Source organism: Cricetulus griseus (genome assembly GCF_003668045.3).
Source record: "Cricetulus griseus strain 17A/GY chromosome 1 unlocalized genomic scaffold, alternate assembly CriGri-PICRH-1.0 chr1_1, whole genome shotgun sequence".
NCBI lineage: Eukaryota > Metazoa > Chordata > Mammalia > Rodentia > Cricetidae > Cricetulus > Cricetulus griseus.
This window is the reverse complement of record NW_023276807.1, coordinates 130,787,421-130,806,608: the sequence shown is the minus strand read 5'-3', so window position 1 is coordinate 130,806,608 and position 19,188 is coordinate 130,787,421. Positions and strand designations below refer to the sequence as shown.

The following is a 19,188-nucleotide window of genomic DNA, read 5'->3' as shown; positions in this document are numbered from 1 at the left end:
CAATATGACCAGTTACTCCGTGCTTACACTGCCATGACTTTTCCTGCCACAACAGACTATATCCTCTGAAAAGATAAGTCAGAAGAAACCCTTCCATCCTTAACTTGCTTCTGTTAAGTATTTTGTCACAGCAGTGAAAAAGTGGTAATACAGGAACCAAAGGAAAAGGGCCCATATTACTGACCAGAACTGGGTGGGGTTGGGTAGTTCTACAGACTGCTTCCACTTTCCTCTCATTCAAGAGAATTATGAAGAGAACACAGATAAGATGAGCAATAAGGAATCTTATGTATGCTTCATGTCAGATAATACAGTCTTTACTTTCAGCAAATAATTATGTTTTATAAATTTTCAATTGCAACTCATTCATCACTCGTGCTTTAGTGTGATGCAACTCATGTCATTAAACATGCTTTTGCGTGATCTTAAGCATTTGTGATGGTGGCATGGGAGAAGAGCTAATTCCAGAGGTATTAGCATGGTTGCCTTGACCCATCCTTAGCTTTTCGACTGGATTTAAATTCTCACTGGTTATCTCTGCGAAATGTCTCTCATATGTGCCTGCCTCTCTGTTTCAGCTCTTGCCATTCCACAAGATCATCCCCTTGGTTTAGGACACTAGTCATGTTCTCAGTTAGGACCCTTATCTTCAGTTTTTCCACTTTACAAATTGCTGCTGAAATTTCCCTGTGAGGTGTGCTGGTTTGAATGAGAAATGACCCCATAGGCTCAGGCATTTGAATTCTTGTTCCCAGTAGGTGGCACTGTCAGGAGAGGTTTAGCAGATGCGGCCTTGATGGAAGTGGGCTTTGATTGTTCACAGCCTCATCCTACTTCCGGTTCACACTCTCTGCTTTGTGATTGCTGTTGAGGATGTAATCTCTCAGCTTCTTGCTTCTTCTGCCATGCCTGCCTGCCACTTGCTGGAATGCCTTCCTGCCATGGTAGGTTCTTAACCCTCTGGAACCTTGAGCCCAATAAACTCTTTCTTCTATGAGTTGCCTTGATTATGGGGTTTATCAGAGCAACAGAAAAGTTGCTAATACATGGGGGAGTGGCCTGAAACTATGTTTCTTGTCTCATGTTCCACAGTGCTCTGTTTCCTGCTTCTCTCCAGGATATTGGACAATCAATATCTCCTTTCTTCTGCTCCAGATCTGGACTTGCTCTTAATCTTTTCAGCATCAATGCACACTCTAGCTCCTCTGGGAATCCTCTGAACCATGGAGTCAGAACAAATATTTTTTAATTTCTATTTATTTATTTATTTATTTATTTATTTATTTATTTATTTATTTATTTTTACTTTAAACCAATCTTTTCTCCTGCTTTTACCATAGCATTAGTATGACACTGCATTATCCCACTAATTTCATTGCATTCTTCATCCACATTTAGCTAGGACTTAAGTAGTATGCTACTTGCTTTTATACCAGGGAACTTAACAGGATCTCATATATGTTTTAGTGAACACCATTGTGAAATGTGCTTGTTGAAAATCATATACAGAGTTCTGTTTGGTTGACTTATGTATTGCAAGGAGATACTAAGAAAGTGTTCGGGTTGTGGGGGTGGGATATCTATGGTTTTGTAATTTGAATTTCTGGCATTATCTAGTACAGATTTTTGAAGCTACAACTTTCTTCGTCCAGGGAAATTAGATGAAAATGTCCAAGTTAATTATGAGACGTAGTAGTTAACTTAAATAATTTAAATAAAGCCATGGCCAACACAACTTCAATTTCTACTAGAGAAAGGTATTTTGCTCACTACACTAGTGATAATTTTGTCTGAATCATTCAACTGAATGGGTGAGAGGGTGACACCATCATGAAGGAAGCTGAGATAGGACATTATGATAAACTTCCTATACATTTGTACAGGAAGAAGCAGCAGATTGCTGGAAATGGACGTGGGCAATGAAACTAAACAGAGTCTCATTAAACCACTAGGAACTTGGAGTAGGAAGATGTGGGCTTTGGCATTAAAGAGATTTTGGTTAGGGCTAGGAAAATGGCTCAGTGGATAAGGTGCTTGCCTAGAAAGCAGGAGGTTTGGAATTTGAATATTCAGATCCCATGTAAATGCTAGGTGGGCATGAAGGCCCACCTGTAATTCTGAGTTCAACCAAAAGATTGTCTCAAAGAATAAGGTGGAGAGTGATCATGAAAGATTCATGGCACCATGCTTGTTCAGGCTCCCCATGTGCATGCATACCTGCACACATGTGGGCCCATACACATGCAAACATGTGTACACACACACACACACACACACACACACACACACACACACACACACATACACACACACTGCACACACATAAAAGCTAAAGAAACCTAGATTGTGGGAGCTGAGGAGATAGCTAAATTGGTAAAGTGTCTGGTGTGCAACTATGAGGGCATGAGTTTGATTCCCAGAAACCCCCATAAAATCTGGTGTCTTCATTAAGGTTTCTTTTCTTTTTTTGTTAGGGTTTCTATTGTGATAAATACAATGCAAAAAAGCAACCTGGGGAGGAAGAGTTTATTCTGTCTTACAATCCTAGGTAACAGTTTATTGGAACTCTAGAAGGGCAAGAACCTGGAGGCAGGAACAAAAGCAGAGGCCACGGAGGAGTGATGCTTACTGACTTGCTCCTCATAACATTCTCAATCTGCTTTCTTATAGCACCCAGGACCACCAGCCCAGGGATGGCACCACCCATAGTGAGTTGAGCTCACATTAACTATCAATCAGAAAAATGCACCACAGGTGTGCCCACAGGTCAATCTGGAGGGGCACATTCTCAATGATTCTGGCTTGTGTCCAGTTGACATAGAATGAACCAGCATACTGAGTGTAGTGATACACCACTCGCAGGTAGGAATAGGAGGGTCCCTGAGATTTGCTGGTTAGTCAGTTTAGCAAAATTGGTAAACCCTAACCCTAAGTACAGTGAGAGACCTTATCTCAAACAGTAAGGTAGAGATGTGATTGAGGAAGAACCCTGAAAGCAATCTTTAGTCTACACACACACACACACACACACACACACACACACACACACACACACACACACACACACACACACACTCCTGGGAGGTTTCAATCTTGGCTGTATCCCTTATCAGTTCTTTACAAAATCACTTAAACATCAGCATTCTCAAGGATTAGCAGGGAACTCTGCACAGCATCCAGCATACATTGGGAACTAAGAAAAGACTGATTCCCTTCTATTTCTTTGGATCTCAGTTTCTATCTAAGTAAAATCAACATTTAGAAATTGCTTAGGTTCTACAAGACTTAGTACCTCGGTCCTTTTCCAGGCCACAAGTCCTATCAGCCTTTTATCTTTAGGGATGCACATACAGTAGAGATTTTCTACAAACATTTAAATGTCTGTTCCAGTTGATAATTATGTTTTTTTTTTTTTTTTGTTCTTCTGATCTCCATTGGTTTTGTCTGTCGTCCTTTCCTGGCATCTTGAGAGGAAAGTTAAATCATTCATATTGCTAGGAGGCTGGCCATCAGTGTCAATACTGAAACTCTCTAAGTAGTTCTTTTGTGCTACACCAAGTCTGTAAGATGACAAAAAGAAACACCCCCTGTCACTGAAAGCATACCAGGAAAAAGGCTAGGGTGAGATATTAGCAGCGTGTGGCCTCTGCTCTTGTTCCCACAGGATTTTCTGTTTCTACAGGATGTGTTATAGGTAGAATAGACGGGGGTGGGGAGGAGCAGGTTTTGCTGAATGTAACACACTTGGCACAGGCAGAACAATGTATTCTACCCTAGAAAGCTGAGGAAAATGGTAGTTGTGGTCTCAACTGTTAGCTCAACTGTTCTCTGGAAACAGATGAAGATTTTATATAGTGAGATCTAATGAGTCAGGGCTGTAGAGAGTGCTCTTAACCACTTTCTCTTGCAGGGGACCTTATTTGGAATCCACCACCCACGTGGTGGCTTACAACCATGCTTAATTCTAGTTCCAGAGGATTCAATGCCCTCTTCTGACTTCCACAGGCAACAGTCATGCACATGGTACACATGTATGCATGCAAGCAAAACACCCATACACATAAAATAAATAAATTTAAATGACTACAGCTAATATATACCTAGCAAAGTAAAATCTATTAAGTATATTTTACAGTTTTCAAATAGAGAGATGAGAATGAATGCTATTCCATTAACACCATTTACTTACTTGTTTTGTTTGTGTACCCTATAGCTTGCATGTGGGGGTCAGAGGATGTGGGGGTTTGAAAGAAAATGGCCTCCTTAGGCCCATAGGGAGTGGTACTACTAGGAGGTGTGGCCATGTTGGAGGAAGTGTGTCACTGTAGAGGCGGGCTCATTAGCTCAAGCTACACCCAGTGTGGCATATAGTCTCCTGCTGTCTTCGTATCAAGATGTAGAACTTTCAGCTACCTCTCCAACATCATGCCTGCCTTCATGCCATCATGTTTCCTGCCATAACAATAATGGACTAAACCTCTAAAACTGTAAGCCATCCCCAATTAAATGTTTTTCTGTATAATAGTTGCCATGGCCATGTTGTCTCTTTACAGCAATAGAAAACCCTAGCTAACCCTAAGGGCAATTTCAGGAATCAGCTATCTCCTTCCACCATGTGGCTTCTGGGAATCAAGCTCAGGTTGAAGACAATTGCCTTTACCTATTGAAACATCTTGCCACTACCGGTGAGCCATATTTTATGATGACAATTCACACATATAAAGTACCAATTAGTAAAAGTTGCTTTGATATTTCCATACATGCATTTGTGGTGAGATGATCACATTCATCTAATCTTTTATGCTATTCTTCTGTTTTTTCCCCTTCAAGGGCAGTAGTAAACACTGTCTACACTCAAATGCTCTTCCTCTCCCAGTTTTCTTATATTTTTAAAATTTGTTCATATGGAAGAAAACAAGTGGGGGTTTGTTTTTCTGAGTTTTTCTTATTTTACTTAACATAATGTCCAACAGGTTTACTCATCTTGTTGCAACTGACAAGCAAACTTGACTGAATAATAATAAATAACCCATTGTATGTTCATGTATATGATATTTGTGTATGGGCACACACACAGTATGATGCATGTATGGAGTCTAGGGGACAACTAAATGGAGTCAGGCTTGTGCAGCAAGAATTTTATCAACTGAGTCATTGGCCTTTAATTAAGTATGTATTTTATCTGTGGAATCCACTTCAGGTAGATGTTTATCCAAGAATGGCCAGGTCCTAAAAATCTCTTTCTGTCTGTAGTTCTTTAAGAATCCTCCACACTGCTGTCTGTAATTGAGCTCCCATGCCACTTTCCATAGTCGCTGGACTGATTTTCTGTCCTGTACATAGTCTCTTTTCTCTATTATTTTCTTTTTCTGTGAAGAAACTTTCAATTTGTTATAATCTCATTGCCATTCTTGCTTTTATTTTAATTTTTCTTTCATTTGTTTGCTTTTATGCAAGGATTAATCATGGACCTTGTGAGCTACACAATCAGCCTGGGAATAAAGCCTAAATACCGTTTATCAGTAATGTCTTTAAAGGGAAAAATGTTCAGTATGACATAATTGTTCATCACAGTTTGATAATAGACACTGTAAAGCTTTATACTTTACAAAGAATTCAGGTCTTAAGTATTATCATGTTAAGCTTCACAATAAAACTTTGAAGCTGATTCTTTCTGTTATTATTGCCCCATCTTTATGGAGATAACAAAACATAGTGAGGTCTCTGCTCACCTGTCTGAACCAGAGGGGAACCTCAACATAAATGTAATCTTGGAGCTCTTGGGGGCTGTTTCCCAGTTTCTGCATTATGCAAATGCTGTCTCTTTCAGTGCTGATGTATGCTCTCTATTGTGTCTTCTGTGTTCATCTCTAAGGACAGGATCAGACCTGTCTCCAATCCCCAACTCTAAGCTCTTGTTCTCTTTGTGTAAAAATAACTATCTACTATTAGTAGCATAGCCTATATGTCAATGGGACATAAAATTCAAAGAGTCAAACACATTTACTATTTTAGTCCACTATCCCCTGGGCCTCCTTATTCCCTGGCTATTTCAAATGAAAGCTTTGCCTGGCCCTGTAAAGATATAAAACCATTATTTATTCAACAATAGTGAACATTCCTTAGCATTCAGGGAGCTATCATGTTAAGCTTTGTATCCCACAGGGGCACCTGGATTTGTGTCGATATCTAAAGGAAGTATGAAGCAAAGAAACGGTAGCTTATGAGTGACACAGCCTGTTGTTACCATCAGAGTTGCCATAGTTACAACAGGAAAAGCTATAAAATGTACTCTCCTATAAACACTGAGGCCAGCCTTGTATAATGTAGGATCACTAGGGTAAATATTCTCCACTTGCCTGCAGGGCTTCCTTGTGGCTGATATGAGTTTAAACTTGTAACAAGGGAATGAAGAAGGGATAAATGATTGGTTCCAACCCAGGGTTGTTATTGATGATGTCCTGTCAGTCAACCTTCATCCTCAGAACTTGCTAAACTTCCAGTATTTAAATTATTCATTCTCTCACTAGTGACTTATTAAAATAAATATCTGCAAGTAGTTTCAGTTTAGGTACAACATTCTAGAGTGTTATGAAATGGGTGAATATCTGTGACTTCTGAATTTCCTAGCTTGGATTGAGGCAAAGGTATTGAGAACATGGCCCTTGAGTTGACAAGAGGGATATACAACAGCAGGCTTCTTAAATCTTGATTTCTGAGCATGAAGGAATTTGACCTGACCTATGTTCCTGGGTTTGAATTTCTCTTACTCCTCCCTGCTTTAGTGGCTTGTATTATTTACTTTGAGGAAAACATTATATTGGGTACTTTGCTATTGTTGTGAGAAATATCATGGCCAAAAACAAATTATAGAAGAAAGAGTTTATTTTTCTTATGGTTCTAGAGGGATGAAAATCTATCATGGTGGGGTGTCAGGGCAGCAAGGAGTAGGCATGACAGTGAGAGAAGGAAGCCACAGACCTACATCTTAACCACACAATGAAGCAGAGAAAGTGAACTGGAAGTAGGCTAAGGTTATAAATCCTCAAAACTTGTTCTTAGTGATGTACTTCCTCTAGTAAGTCTCCATATTCTAAGAGTTGCGTAACACCCCCAAACAGCACTACCAATTGGGGACTTTGGAGTCATTTGTCATTCAGACCACAACGATGGTGTAGCAAGCAATACATTTTCCACAGACTTAAATCACTGTTTTCATACATCTGTTCTGCAAACCCCTAGACCAGGTATGTTTCTGCAACACTCTCTAAGGTCTGCATGTCCAAGCCCCACCCTGGACTCACAGCAAGATAGTTAAGAAGATGCTAGTGAGATTGTTTCTTTCCATTCTTCAACACATTTCTTTGACTTCCTTTGTCACTCAGAGTAAAAGTGAAATATTTATGTCATTTAATAAAATTCCAAAATTGTCACTTCACAATTACATTGACCATAATGATGTACAAGACTTTAAAAAATAAATTCCAAAGACCTGAGTGGTCTTTGTTCCTTGTTCCCACTCCTTCATGGACCAGTGGCTTGCCTGCTGTTCCATGAACATGCTAAGGAAATGCCTGGGCACCCACTCCTTAGAGAGCTTTGACCCAGAACATCTGCTAGGGTCGTTCCCACCCTGTCACTCATACCATTTTCCTTTAATGGTCACCTATCATTAAACATAGCAAATCCCTCCCCTTGCTTACATTCTCTCTCCTCTTTCTGAATGTTTCCTCCATTGTACTCATCACACCTGACTTCTTAATTTATTTATTTATTTTGCTTGTTCCTTTCTACTTCTATCCACAGAAGAATGCAAGCTCCAAGAAGGTGAGGAAAACTGCCTTAGCCCATTGTAAAGGTTGAATCAAGAGAATACCACAAATGGCACCACCCATGCCATGGCATGGGCACAACACTAAGATTAGCCTATGGCACATACAAATCTTGATGCAATTTACTGTCCTTGCTAAAAACTTTCCCAGCAGTCAGTCAGGTCTGAAACCATTGCTTCATGACCTGTTATGTGAAACTAAGTATGGATGTATAGGGAAACTAATATTAAAAACTCTCTCATACATACATTGTACCATGGTGGTTTGAGTGAGAATGGTTCCTGTAGTCTCATATGTTTGAATGCTAAGTCCCCAGTTGTTTGGACAGTTGGGATGGATTAGGAAGTGTGGCCTTGTTGGAGGAGTTGTGCAAATGTTGGGGGGTTATACTTTGAGATTTCAAAACCTCATTCATTCCAATTGGCTCTCTCTTTTTCCTTGTGGTTGTTGTCTCAGTGCGTAAGCTCTCAGCTACTTCTCCAGCACCTTATCTGCCTTTCTGCTTCCATATTCTAGACCATTATGGTTATCCCTCAGGGCATCCACTGTTTCACTTCCCGTGAATGAGTGGACATGGTTTGAATTCAAGACATGGTTTTCTTAATCAGGCATGGAAGTGATTTTGCACAACCACCTGCTACAGAACAGTCACCTTACATCATTGCCACTATGCTTACATAGAAGAGGGTGCCATCTTCAGAACAACACACCTAGCTAATAGTGAAGTCCTTGAAAAGACCCTGTGGACATGTTTGATGCTTATAGTGAACCTCTGGCTGGAAATTACTGTAGATACAATCTCAAGAAGCGCCATTTCCACTTGGTTTGACTAATATACTTGGTTTTCTTTACAAATGTTTCAGACATTGTGTTTAAAGAAATGCCAGCATTTTAATATTGGGGGGGAAGAAAGGTACGGTGATGGAATCTATCATACACCTGGATGAGCAAAGCTGTGTTAGTTACTGCAGGACTGAGAGAGTCATCCCATTGCTTACTGCAAGTTGGAAAACTGGTCAACTCCAAATCCTTTCCCCCATGAACATTTCAAAATGCTCATTATTCATTTGTAATGCCTTGTGAAAAGCTGAGGAGATTTTTTTCACATGTGTGGGTAAGGAGACAGTTAAAATTCTTTAAAATAAGCACTTTAAAAGTCTTTCTCTTGGTACTTAAAAAGCCCCTAACTCCCACAGATTAGCACGTTTTCTCACATTCTTATGACTTAATAGAAAACATTAGTGTTTTATACCCACAACAAAGCATGGACCTGCAGAAGTTTTCAAGCACTCCTCCAGCAGCTTCATTCGCATCTTCTGCAGCTCAGGGCTGTCCCATTCGTCTTCATCAACTCCCCAGTACAGATCTATGACCTGCAGACAAATGGATACAACAACATTAATTCCCCTGCAGGGAAATTAAATTTACCTGTGGGCTTCGTTCTTGTTCACAATGTCAAGATAATGTGACTTTCAGCTTTCCTCTTTGCAGCAAGCTTTCCTTTAGAGGGGCGCACTGATATTCAAGGTCTATGTAAAGAGACATGTTTTTATCCCATGATCATTTGGGAAGAAGCATTGTAATTTCTTACTTTGTTTCTGATATAGGAATCACATGAGTCCAGAGAAAAGGAAATGCTCAATGTAGGAGGTTCTGGGGTGTAGGATTTAATTACATTGAACTAGCAAAACTGAATGTATCTGGGATACATTTACCATATTACTCATAATAAATCACACTGTAAAATATTATCTACTGTAGTGCTAATAATATAAGAAGAGACACTATTCTGACATCAAACAACTATACTTCTTTAGAAAAGAAAAAAGAACCTACAAAAACTCCCTTCTGTTAATATCACATTTTATTCCAGAGGATAGGATATATTGGCTAGGTCTGTTTTATCTATGAACAATTTGGCTTTCATCAATACATATCTGAAGAACCTTATTGGAAAACACAAAGGTGTGCCTTACTGAGAGATGAGGATAATAGGACCCTCTGTGTCCTGACTTCAAACACTCCCTGGGAGATTCTGTAAGTCTGTAAAAACTTTCAGAAGGCAATTCTATGAAAAGATCCGTGGAGCGAAGCATGGGTTCATTCCCTTTGCTTAGCACTATCTGCATAATGTAACTGTTTCTGCCCGAGGCTTTGAAGGTTGCTGCTTTTCCTTACCTAGTTTCCTACATCAGAAAAAAGAAGTTTCCTGCCTCCCTTGCAGTTTGGCTGGGTTTGGGTGAGAGGCAGCCAGCAGAACGGGAATCCTCTGTGATGAAGGCAGATTCCAGCATCTCTGTGTGCATCCTGGTTCTAGGCTGTGGTTCTGACACAGCTTGTGTTTCTACTAGAGATCTGGCTTCTTGAATGTGAATTTTTCGAAGACCTGATAGTATCATAGTATCTTTAAAAATATTCCCATGAAGAAAGGGTGGGGGAGTACTCTGGTAAGATGGCTCATTTGTGAAGGATGCTTGCTGTTCAATCATGAGGACCATAGAGTTTGGATCCCAGCGTCCATGACTGATGGACCACAACACCTGTAACTCCAGTTCCAAAGTTCACATAGACACATGAACAGACAATAAATCTTTAAGAAAATATTCCCACAGTTCATCCCAGGATATCTATCATATATGAAACTCCATGCTGACTTGCGGGGGGGCTCTTTTTCTTAAAGTACATTGTAAGATTTAATCACACATAGTGTTAAAGGGGGATAATAGCTGACAATGAGGTGATAACTTGACTGATCAATTGGAGAGTCACTAGCCATTTAAAATTTATTATAGGCAAATAAATGAAGATGTAAAATTTAGTTTCTCAAGGGCTCTCTGGCTTCTTGCAGCCACTGACTCTTCAGCTGGGCAGTGAGGAAACAGCATATGCCCCATCACTGAATTCCAGAGAACACAGCTGTACATATGTTACTGAGTTTCAGGAGAGCACAGAAGTCATCCATCAAGAAAATAGGACAGACAGGGCTGTAAAGTAAGTAATTGGTAAGTAATTTGATCATATTCCATCTGGGTGATTTAGAAAGTGCCTCTTTTTTAGACATTTTAGTTTCCATTGCCAGAAAACTGTGATAATAATATAAACTGTTACATATAATATAAAAATAACATAAATGTTAAAATAGGACATTTAAAAAATGTTTTTTAGTTTTAAGATTTATGCATTGTGTTATTTTATGTGAGTGTTCTGCTTGAATGCATGTTTGTGTACCACATGCATGTCTGGTGCCCACTGAGGTCAGAAGGGTGCTGCCTTCCCTAGGATTGGAGTTAACAGATCCCTGTGAGCTGCCAGTGTGGGTGTTGGAAAGTAAACCCAGCTCCTCTGCAAGAGCAACAAGTGCTCTTCGTTGTAGAGCCGACTCTCCAGTTTCTAAAACAGGACAGTACATTTTCAGCCATCAGTCAATAAAGCGCCAAAAAACCCACTTCAATTCATTGCTGTGTGAATGATACCCCTGATTGTGCCACGTACAAGTAACAATCATACACAACCCATGTCTTCATCTTCTTAACTGACACACTGGCTGGATGTGAAGTCATGCACTGTAGGACGACATTATAGTGAATGACAGACTACATAGAGATGCACATGCCATAAAATAAGTAGTAAGAAAACTCTCAGAAATGGTGAAAAATGAGAAAGCCTCATTTTTAAGTGGCACACAGGTCAAGGAAGAAATCACAAGGTAAATAAAAAATGTAGACAAATGAAAATGAAGAGCTAGCACACTGAAGTTATAGAAGGCCTTCAACCTGGCACGGAAAAAAATTGTGGCTATAAAGAACTCTATTAAAATTTTCTTTTTTAATTGAAAATAGATTTTTCTCTCATACAATGCATCCTGACCATGGCTTCCCCTCCCTCCACTCTTCTCACTCTCCCACCTCCCAAATCAGTGACTAAGTTTCCCTTTGAACGCACTAGGTAAAGAAGAGCAAACACAAACAATATAACAAGTCATAAAGAGGGAAGTAACAGCTCGTCATATAAGTTGATGAAACAGAAAAAATGATGATCAACAAAATAAAGCATTATTGAAAAGATTAACAGAGTAAAATTTTAGTGAAAATTATAATGATGCTAAAGAAGGAGACTCAAAGCACTAAGGCCAGGAGTGAAATGTTATGATCTACCCTAAATGAATAACAACTGCGAAGGAATATTCTAGAAACAACCAACTGTGTGTCAGTTAGTTAGAACTGAGATGGAATGAGAAAATTGGCAAGGCAATATGAATTAGCAGAGCTGTCTTAAGAGAATACACAATGCATAGGCATCTTTAAGAAGATATCAAATATTACCCCAGCTAAGTAATAGAGGATAGGTAACCTATAACTGGCCTTCTCCTGTAATCAGATTGGTGACTACCCTAATTGTCATAAGAGAGCTTTCATCCAATAACTCATGGAAGTAGATGCAGAGATCCACAGATAAGCACTGGGCCGAGCTCTGGGAATCCTGTTGAAGAGAGGGAAGAAGGATTATACAAGCCAGGGGGGTCAAGGTCATCACAGGAGAACCCACAGAAACAACTAACCAGGGCTCATAGGAGCTCATAATGCAGGACTGACAGCTAAGAAGCCTGCATGGGACTGATCTAGGCCCTCCACATGTGTGTGACAGTTGTATAGCTTGCTCTACTTGTGGGACTACTAACGGTGGAAGAGGGGCCTATCCCTGACACAGTGGACAGACTTTTGGGAATATTTCCTCATACTGGGTTGCCTTACCAAGCCTTAATATGAGGGGATGAGCTTAGTTCTGCCCCAACTTGAAACACTATGCTTTGATGACAAACATGGGAAGCCTAGCCCTTTCTGGACAGAAACAAAGGAGGAGTGAATTCGGGTCGGGGTGGCAGAGAGAAGTGTGGGAGGGGATGGGAGGAGAGGAGGGAGTGGAACTGTAGTCCATATATAAAATAAATGAATAAGTTTAATTAATAAAAACAAAAAGAATTAAAATAGTAAATGATTCATTAAGTATTGTTGAAAGGAAATGCCTAGCTCCAGATGGATGTGCTGGTAATGTCTCTTAAACATCCAAAGAAGAATTAATATCACATTTTCACAAGGATTTCCAAAATGTTGAAGGAGAGAGGGCTCTTTCTAAGGACAGTATGACTCAGGTAATACTAGACAGAAAATCCGAAAGAAATTATATATAGATATTTTTATGACTAAAGGAAAGAACCCTCAACAAAATTATTGGAAAGTCCAACCTAGTTGCAAAGAAATGTGGTTATATAAGACAACCAAGTGAGGTTTGTTTGGAATCCAAGGTTGGTTAAAATGTTAGACAAACTGGCTGATGCAATATATTAACAGAATAAAGGGCATGATCATCTCAATAAAATTGACATGATCATCTCAGTAGACAGAGAAAAAACTGACAAAATTGATCTAAACTTCATGATAAAAATACCTAAAAATGTAGGAACAGATTTTCTCAACCAGGTAAAACATATTTGGGAAAACCCTACTGTATTTGATGGAGAAAAACTGAAAAACTTCCCCTTATGATTAAAAAGAAGATGTCCATACCCACCACTTCTATTCAGCACTGTGCTGGGATATCTGTTAGGACAATTAGGAAAGAAACAAAATACATATGCATGAGATATTTTGTATAATGAAATACTGAGGAATCTGCTAAAATGTGAATGTGGCTATGGGACTGAGCATCCCATGTTATTTGTGTGGAAATTCAAGGACAAATCCATGGAGTCTCTTCTCTCCTGACATCTCTATGTGGGATCCAGAGATCAAAAGCATGTTGCCAAGCTTGCCCAGCAAATGCTTTTACCTACAGAGTCATCTGGCTAGTCACTTGATTATTTTATAGACATAGAAAATTACATATGTATATATGACATGAAAGTAAGTGAAAACTAGGGGGATGGAGAGGACTGATGGGAGGACAAAGGGGAGGATGGGAGCATATGGGACAATATGCTCAAACACATTATGTGGTTGTGTGACAATATCCTTAGGAAAGTCAGTTGCCTGTATGATGAATATGCACCAATGAAAACAACAATAGACAACAAGGAAGTGAAAATAATAGCATCACAAAGGAAGAAAACCATAAATTATAGTATCAAGAATACAAAAAGAGGATTGAGAAAATGTGGTACATTTATACTATGGAGTACTACTCAGCAGAGAAAAGCAATGGAATCTTGAAATTAGCAGGCAAATGGATGGAACTAGAAGAAACCATCCTGAGTGAGGTAACCCAGTCACAAAAAGACAAACATCGTATGTACTCACTCATATATGAATTTTAGACATAGAGCAAAGGATTACCAACCTATAATCCTCTTCACCAAAGAAACTAGGAAACATGAAGGACTCTAAGGGATAAATGGTCCCTAGGAATGGAAGTGGCATGAACTCCTGAACTAATTGGGAGCATGAGGGTAGGGGGGAAGGAGCTGCTACAATAAGAACAAGAGAAGAGGAGTAGAGGAGAGGAAATGGAGGGGCAGAGATATTGAGTTGGGGGAAGAATAGAGGAAAGAGAGCAGGATGAGAGATACCATATCAGAGGGAGCCACTATAGGTCCGAGAAGAGATCTGGAACCAGGGAAATCTCCAGAGACCTACAAGGATGACACGATCTGACAATCCAGGCAATGGTGGAGAGGATAACCTAAAAGCCCTTCCCCTAAAAAGAGTTTTTTTATGTTTCTCTTTATGCCATCTTAGAGCCCTCACCAAGTGGCTGATGGAAGCAGAGACAGACATCCACAGATATACACTGAGCTGAAATTGGGAATTTAGTTGAAGAGAGGGAGGAATGAAGAACGAAGGGGTCTGTACCAGGTTGGAGAAACCCACAGGAATAGTTGGCCTGAACAAGGGAGAACACATTGACCCCAGATGCTGTCGGGGAGGCCATTACAAGACTGATCCAGACCCCTGAACATGGATGTCAATAAGGAGGCCTCTGCACTCCAGGAAGCCTCTGGTGGTGGATTAGTATTTTTCCCTGGTGCAAGAAGGGACTTTGAGAGCCCATCCCACGTGAAGGGTTACACTCTGGCCCTGGACACATGGGGAAGGGCCCAGGACCAGCACAGGAAGATTTGGTGGACTTTGCAGAGCCCCGTTGAGGGCCCTACCCTGCCTGGGGAGTGGTGGGTGGATGGGGTGGGGGGTAGGGCTGGGGTTGGGGAGGAGGGATGGGGTGGGGGAGGGAGAGGGAGAAGGGACTTGAAACAAGCTTGTTCCCTAACTAGAACTAATAAATAAATTTAAAAAAATAAAAATAAAAAAGAATACAAAAAGAATGTTGATGGTACCATAATAACAGAAAACTAACAATTAAATATAGGCAGAAAATATGAGTAGATCCTTCTCTGAAGCATATCAACACATTTCTGACTGTCACAAAGAGATACTCAGTATTATTCATTATCAAGGAAATGTAAGTCAAAGGCAAGTCAAGACCACAATTATGTATCTACCAGGGTGTCTGTAACCAAAGACTGAAGATGAGAGACTGGAACCTCCATGTATTCTGGGTGGAAACACAGCGGCTCAGACACTGTGAAGGATCTAGCTGCTGCTGAAGTGGTCAAACAGAGTTAACACAAACAAGCTAGCAATACTACACAGAGAAACAAACCCAAAAGTAATGACTGCGTGTGTCCACATGAGAACTCATGCTTGGATGTTTGTAGGGGCTTTCATTATTCATGGCAGCCAGAATGCAGAGACAACTAGCATTACCATTCAGCAACAATTTAAGTAATGAGAATCAGTTACAGGCTGCAATGCAGGTAAACTCTGAGAACATTAACCGAAAGAGGCCAGTTACATGGGCTACAAATCACGATTCCACTTATGTAAACAGCACGTAAAGATAGGAAGTAAAAGAGTGGTTCCTTAGGGTCAGTGGGCAGGGGGAAGAGGTGGGCCTATATAATAGGCACAACATTTTGTTCAGAGGGACAAAATGTTTCAATGTTGATTTTCTTAATTGCCACACAACTCTGAGCATACAAAAACATCCTATTGAGTCAGACAATAAAAGTGTTTCAAAATGATTCTTTGTACATCTATTTATATTGTAATTTTCTACTATTCTTATATTCCCTGCTGGTAGTGTAGTTGGGTGCAAGAATAATAGATGCTTAAATCAAGTACCTGGAATATTAAAGGATAAATATTAGGATCTAAGTAGGTGTGGACCAAATGACCAGGATAAAAATGTTCAGTAAGGTTCTTTGTTCTTCCTTTCATTCACCTCATGCATTGTAGAAGGTCAAGCATCACATGACTTATGTGCCACCTTGTCTTTTGTCACCGTGTTTGCATATATTATCCATCCTTACAGTTTCCTCACTAGTACTGCCTTTTAGGCCTTCATAAACTGCCCACCTTTTCACTTTAGTAGCTTTGTTTAAATGTTCTCCTGCCTCCAATTGTTCTCCATTATATTGTTCTTTCCAGTATGTCTTTATGGGCATTGAATGATGAAAAAAAGATAAGATCAAGCAACCCTGAAGACAGGGGGGAAATAAATACATGAAACATTGAACTTATGCAATACAAAACTCCATTTGGGGCAAACAGATTTGCCATCAATCTACATGATCAATAACTGGTCAAAACCACTTGGAACTAAAGTGCTCAACAAGACAAGATTTATTATACACTTAAAAAAAATTAGGTTTAGTTTTGAGCTTAATGCCCAGGCACTGCTGCCCCCATAATGCACTTTGCTATTTGTTGCACTACTACCTTGTCGACAGCACATTTTATGTGCCTTTATTTATTGAATCACTTAAGTAGAAGTCTTAGAGAAGTAATTTGACTTTTATCTCATTTTACTTAAAACCGTCCCATTTATTTTTTTTTTTAAATTCAGGGAGGCTGATTTATTATGCTAATTGTAATACGCTCAATTGATCTGAAAACAAAATAATCAGCCAAGAAAGCCCTAAAAATCCTCCCCAGCAATAAGATTTAATTCATTTAAACACCAGCACTATAAAACTATCAAGCAACTTGTAAGAAACAGTTAGCAACTTAATGCTTCAACTGCCATCCACCTTCCAAAAGAAAACAATTAAATTTGAATTTACAGTGTCCTAAAGTTATTTGCGAAGAGCCCTTGAGAAAATGTTTAACCAAATGTTTTCTTGACAAATTTCTCCACATTACCTAGATATGAAACACAAAAGTCAGAGATTACATGACTGATATTATTTGTATATGGTGTGGTGTGTGTGTGTGTGTGTGTGTGTGTGTGTGTGTGTGTGTGTGTGTGTGTGAGAGAGAGAGAGAGAGAGAGAGAGAGAGAGAGAGAGAGAGAGAGAGAGAGAGAGAGAGAGAGAGAGTTTTTATGTGTGGGTGTGCCTACATGCATGACTAGAGGTTAGTGGAGGACTAATCTAGGCTTATTCCCTTGAGACAGGGTCACTTACTGAACTTGGAGGCCAGGCTCGCTGGTGGCTAGCAGCTGGTAAGGCCTTCTTACTTTCCTGTCTTTGGCCACCACAACACTGGAATTATAGATGTAATTGAAGCTACACCCAGCTGTTTATGTGGGTGCTGGGATCTGAACTTATGTCCTCATGCTTACACTGCTCAACTGAACCATGTCTCCCACATTATTATTATTATTATTATTATTATTATTATTATTATTATTAAAACAAATCCCATCCTGAAGTGAAAGCTGTTGCTCTTAATCATAGTTGGAGGCTCCACACTCACATAGTGGCTGTTTTGCTTCAGGCATTTCCTCCTTGGGAATGATCTCATTTCACACTTAAAAACAATCTTATCACATTATAGTTAGTTTGGATTTAAAAAAATTGGATGTCTCTAGTTTTCCTGGTCTTTACACATCAAGCACAGTTTTTAAGGTCTCTGATCGCTCAGGAAATAATTACAGAAATTGGCAAATGGGCACACATGGAATTAAAAAACCTTCTGCACAGCAAAGGAAACAACAGAGTGAACAGACAGTGAGAGGATGGAAGAAAATCTTTGCCAACTGTATATCAAACAGGGAATAATGCTTGAACCTGTAAAGAACAAAAAAACTAAACATTGGACTCTACAGGTCATCTTACCAATGAATGATTAAATGAAGCGAATAGACAGTTCTCAAAAGGAGAAATGCAAAAGACCAATAAACTATGAAAAAAAATGCTCAGCCCTTTTATCCCTCAGGGAAATGTAAATTAAAACTACATCAAAATTCTATCGAACTCTAGCCAGAATAACTATCATCAAAGGAACCAATGACACATAAAAGTGTGGATGTGGGTAAAGGGGGACCTGTATGCACTGCCTTTGGGAATTCAATCTTGTACAGCCACCCTGGAAATAAGCATGGAGGCTCCTCAAAAATGAGGGACAGACCTGGCGCATGATCCAATTCTATCAGTCATGGGAATACAACTGAAGGAAACTTGGGTAGGTCCACCACAGCAATACTTACACATCCATGTTTATTGCTGCATTATCCACTACAGCCAAGATATGGAAACAGCCTGGACTGCCCATCCTCAGAAGAACAAAGAAAATGATATATATATATATATATATATATATATATATATATATATATATATAATGAGTTTTATTCCTCTATAAAGGATGAAATTATGTCATTTTTAGGAAAATGGAACTGGAAATCATGATGTTAAATGAAATAAGCCAGACTCACAAACATGTCTTACATGTTTCTTTTCATATGAAGAATCTATCTATCTATCTGTCTATCGTCATCTAATGAACTTACAAGGTAGGGTAGAAGTGGAGATTCTACCACTTGTTTATATATTTTCCAACAACAGCTGAGAGAGCAAGCTGCTTCTAGGTTTATAAGACTTCCTATTGCTCCTTTGTTTCACAGATGTTTAAGGTCAAGTAAATTTAGCTCTGCAAGATTAATCATTGCTACAAAAGCATATCGAGGGAATGCGTGTCTACATTGAAAAAGGCCAGTCTAGAATCTACTAAATGGAGGGGAAACAAGTGAGTAATGGTCTGAGACAAGATAGCATATTTTATCTCACGTAGAATTTAGACCTAGCAATGTATATTTCTCTCTCTCTCTCTCTCTCTCTCTCTCTCTCTCTCTCTCTGTGTGTGTGTGTGTGTGTGTGTGTGAAAGAGATATGAAAACAGGAGTATTTAAAGAGAGAAAGTAGGAGGAGGATGAGAGTGAGAGAGAGTCTTGACAAGGCAAATATGAGTAAATGGAATGATAAGGCCCATTATTTTGCACCTTAACTAAATTGTTAGCATTTTAAAATAATCTAACTCTCTCTCTCTCTCTCTCTCTCTCTCTCTCTCTCTCTCTCATACAC

General features: G+C 39.5%; 1 protein-coding gene across 1 annotated transcript in view; it reads right to left on the bottom strand.

Annotated features, from left to right (window-relative positions):
• The window catches only part of Nwd2 (NACHT and WD repeat domain containing 2), a 154,905-nt gene that overhangs the window by 48,421 nt on the left and 87,296 nt on the right, over window positions 1-19,188 (bottom strand). The window contains exon 3 of the mRNA XM_027390701.1: window positions 9,089-9,205. Within this exon, the coding sequence (XP_027246502.1) occupies window positions 9,089-9,205 (117 nt within the window). The remainder of the gene's footprint in view (window positions 1-9,088; window positions 9,206-19,188) is intronic.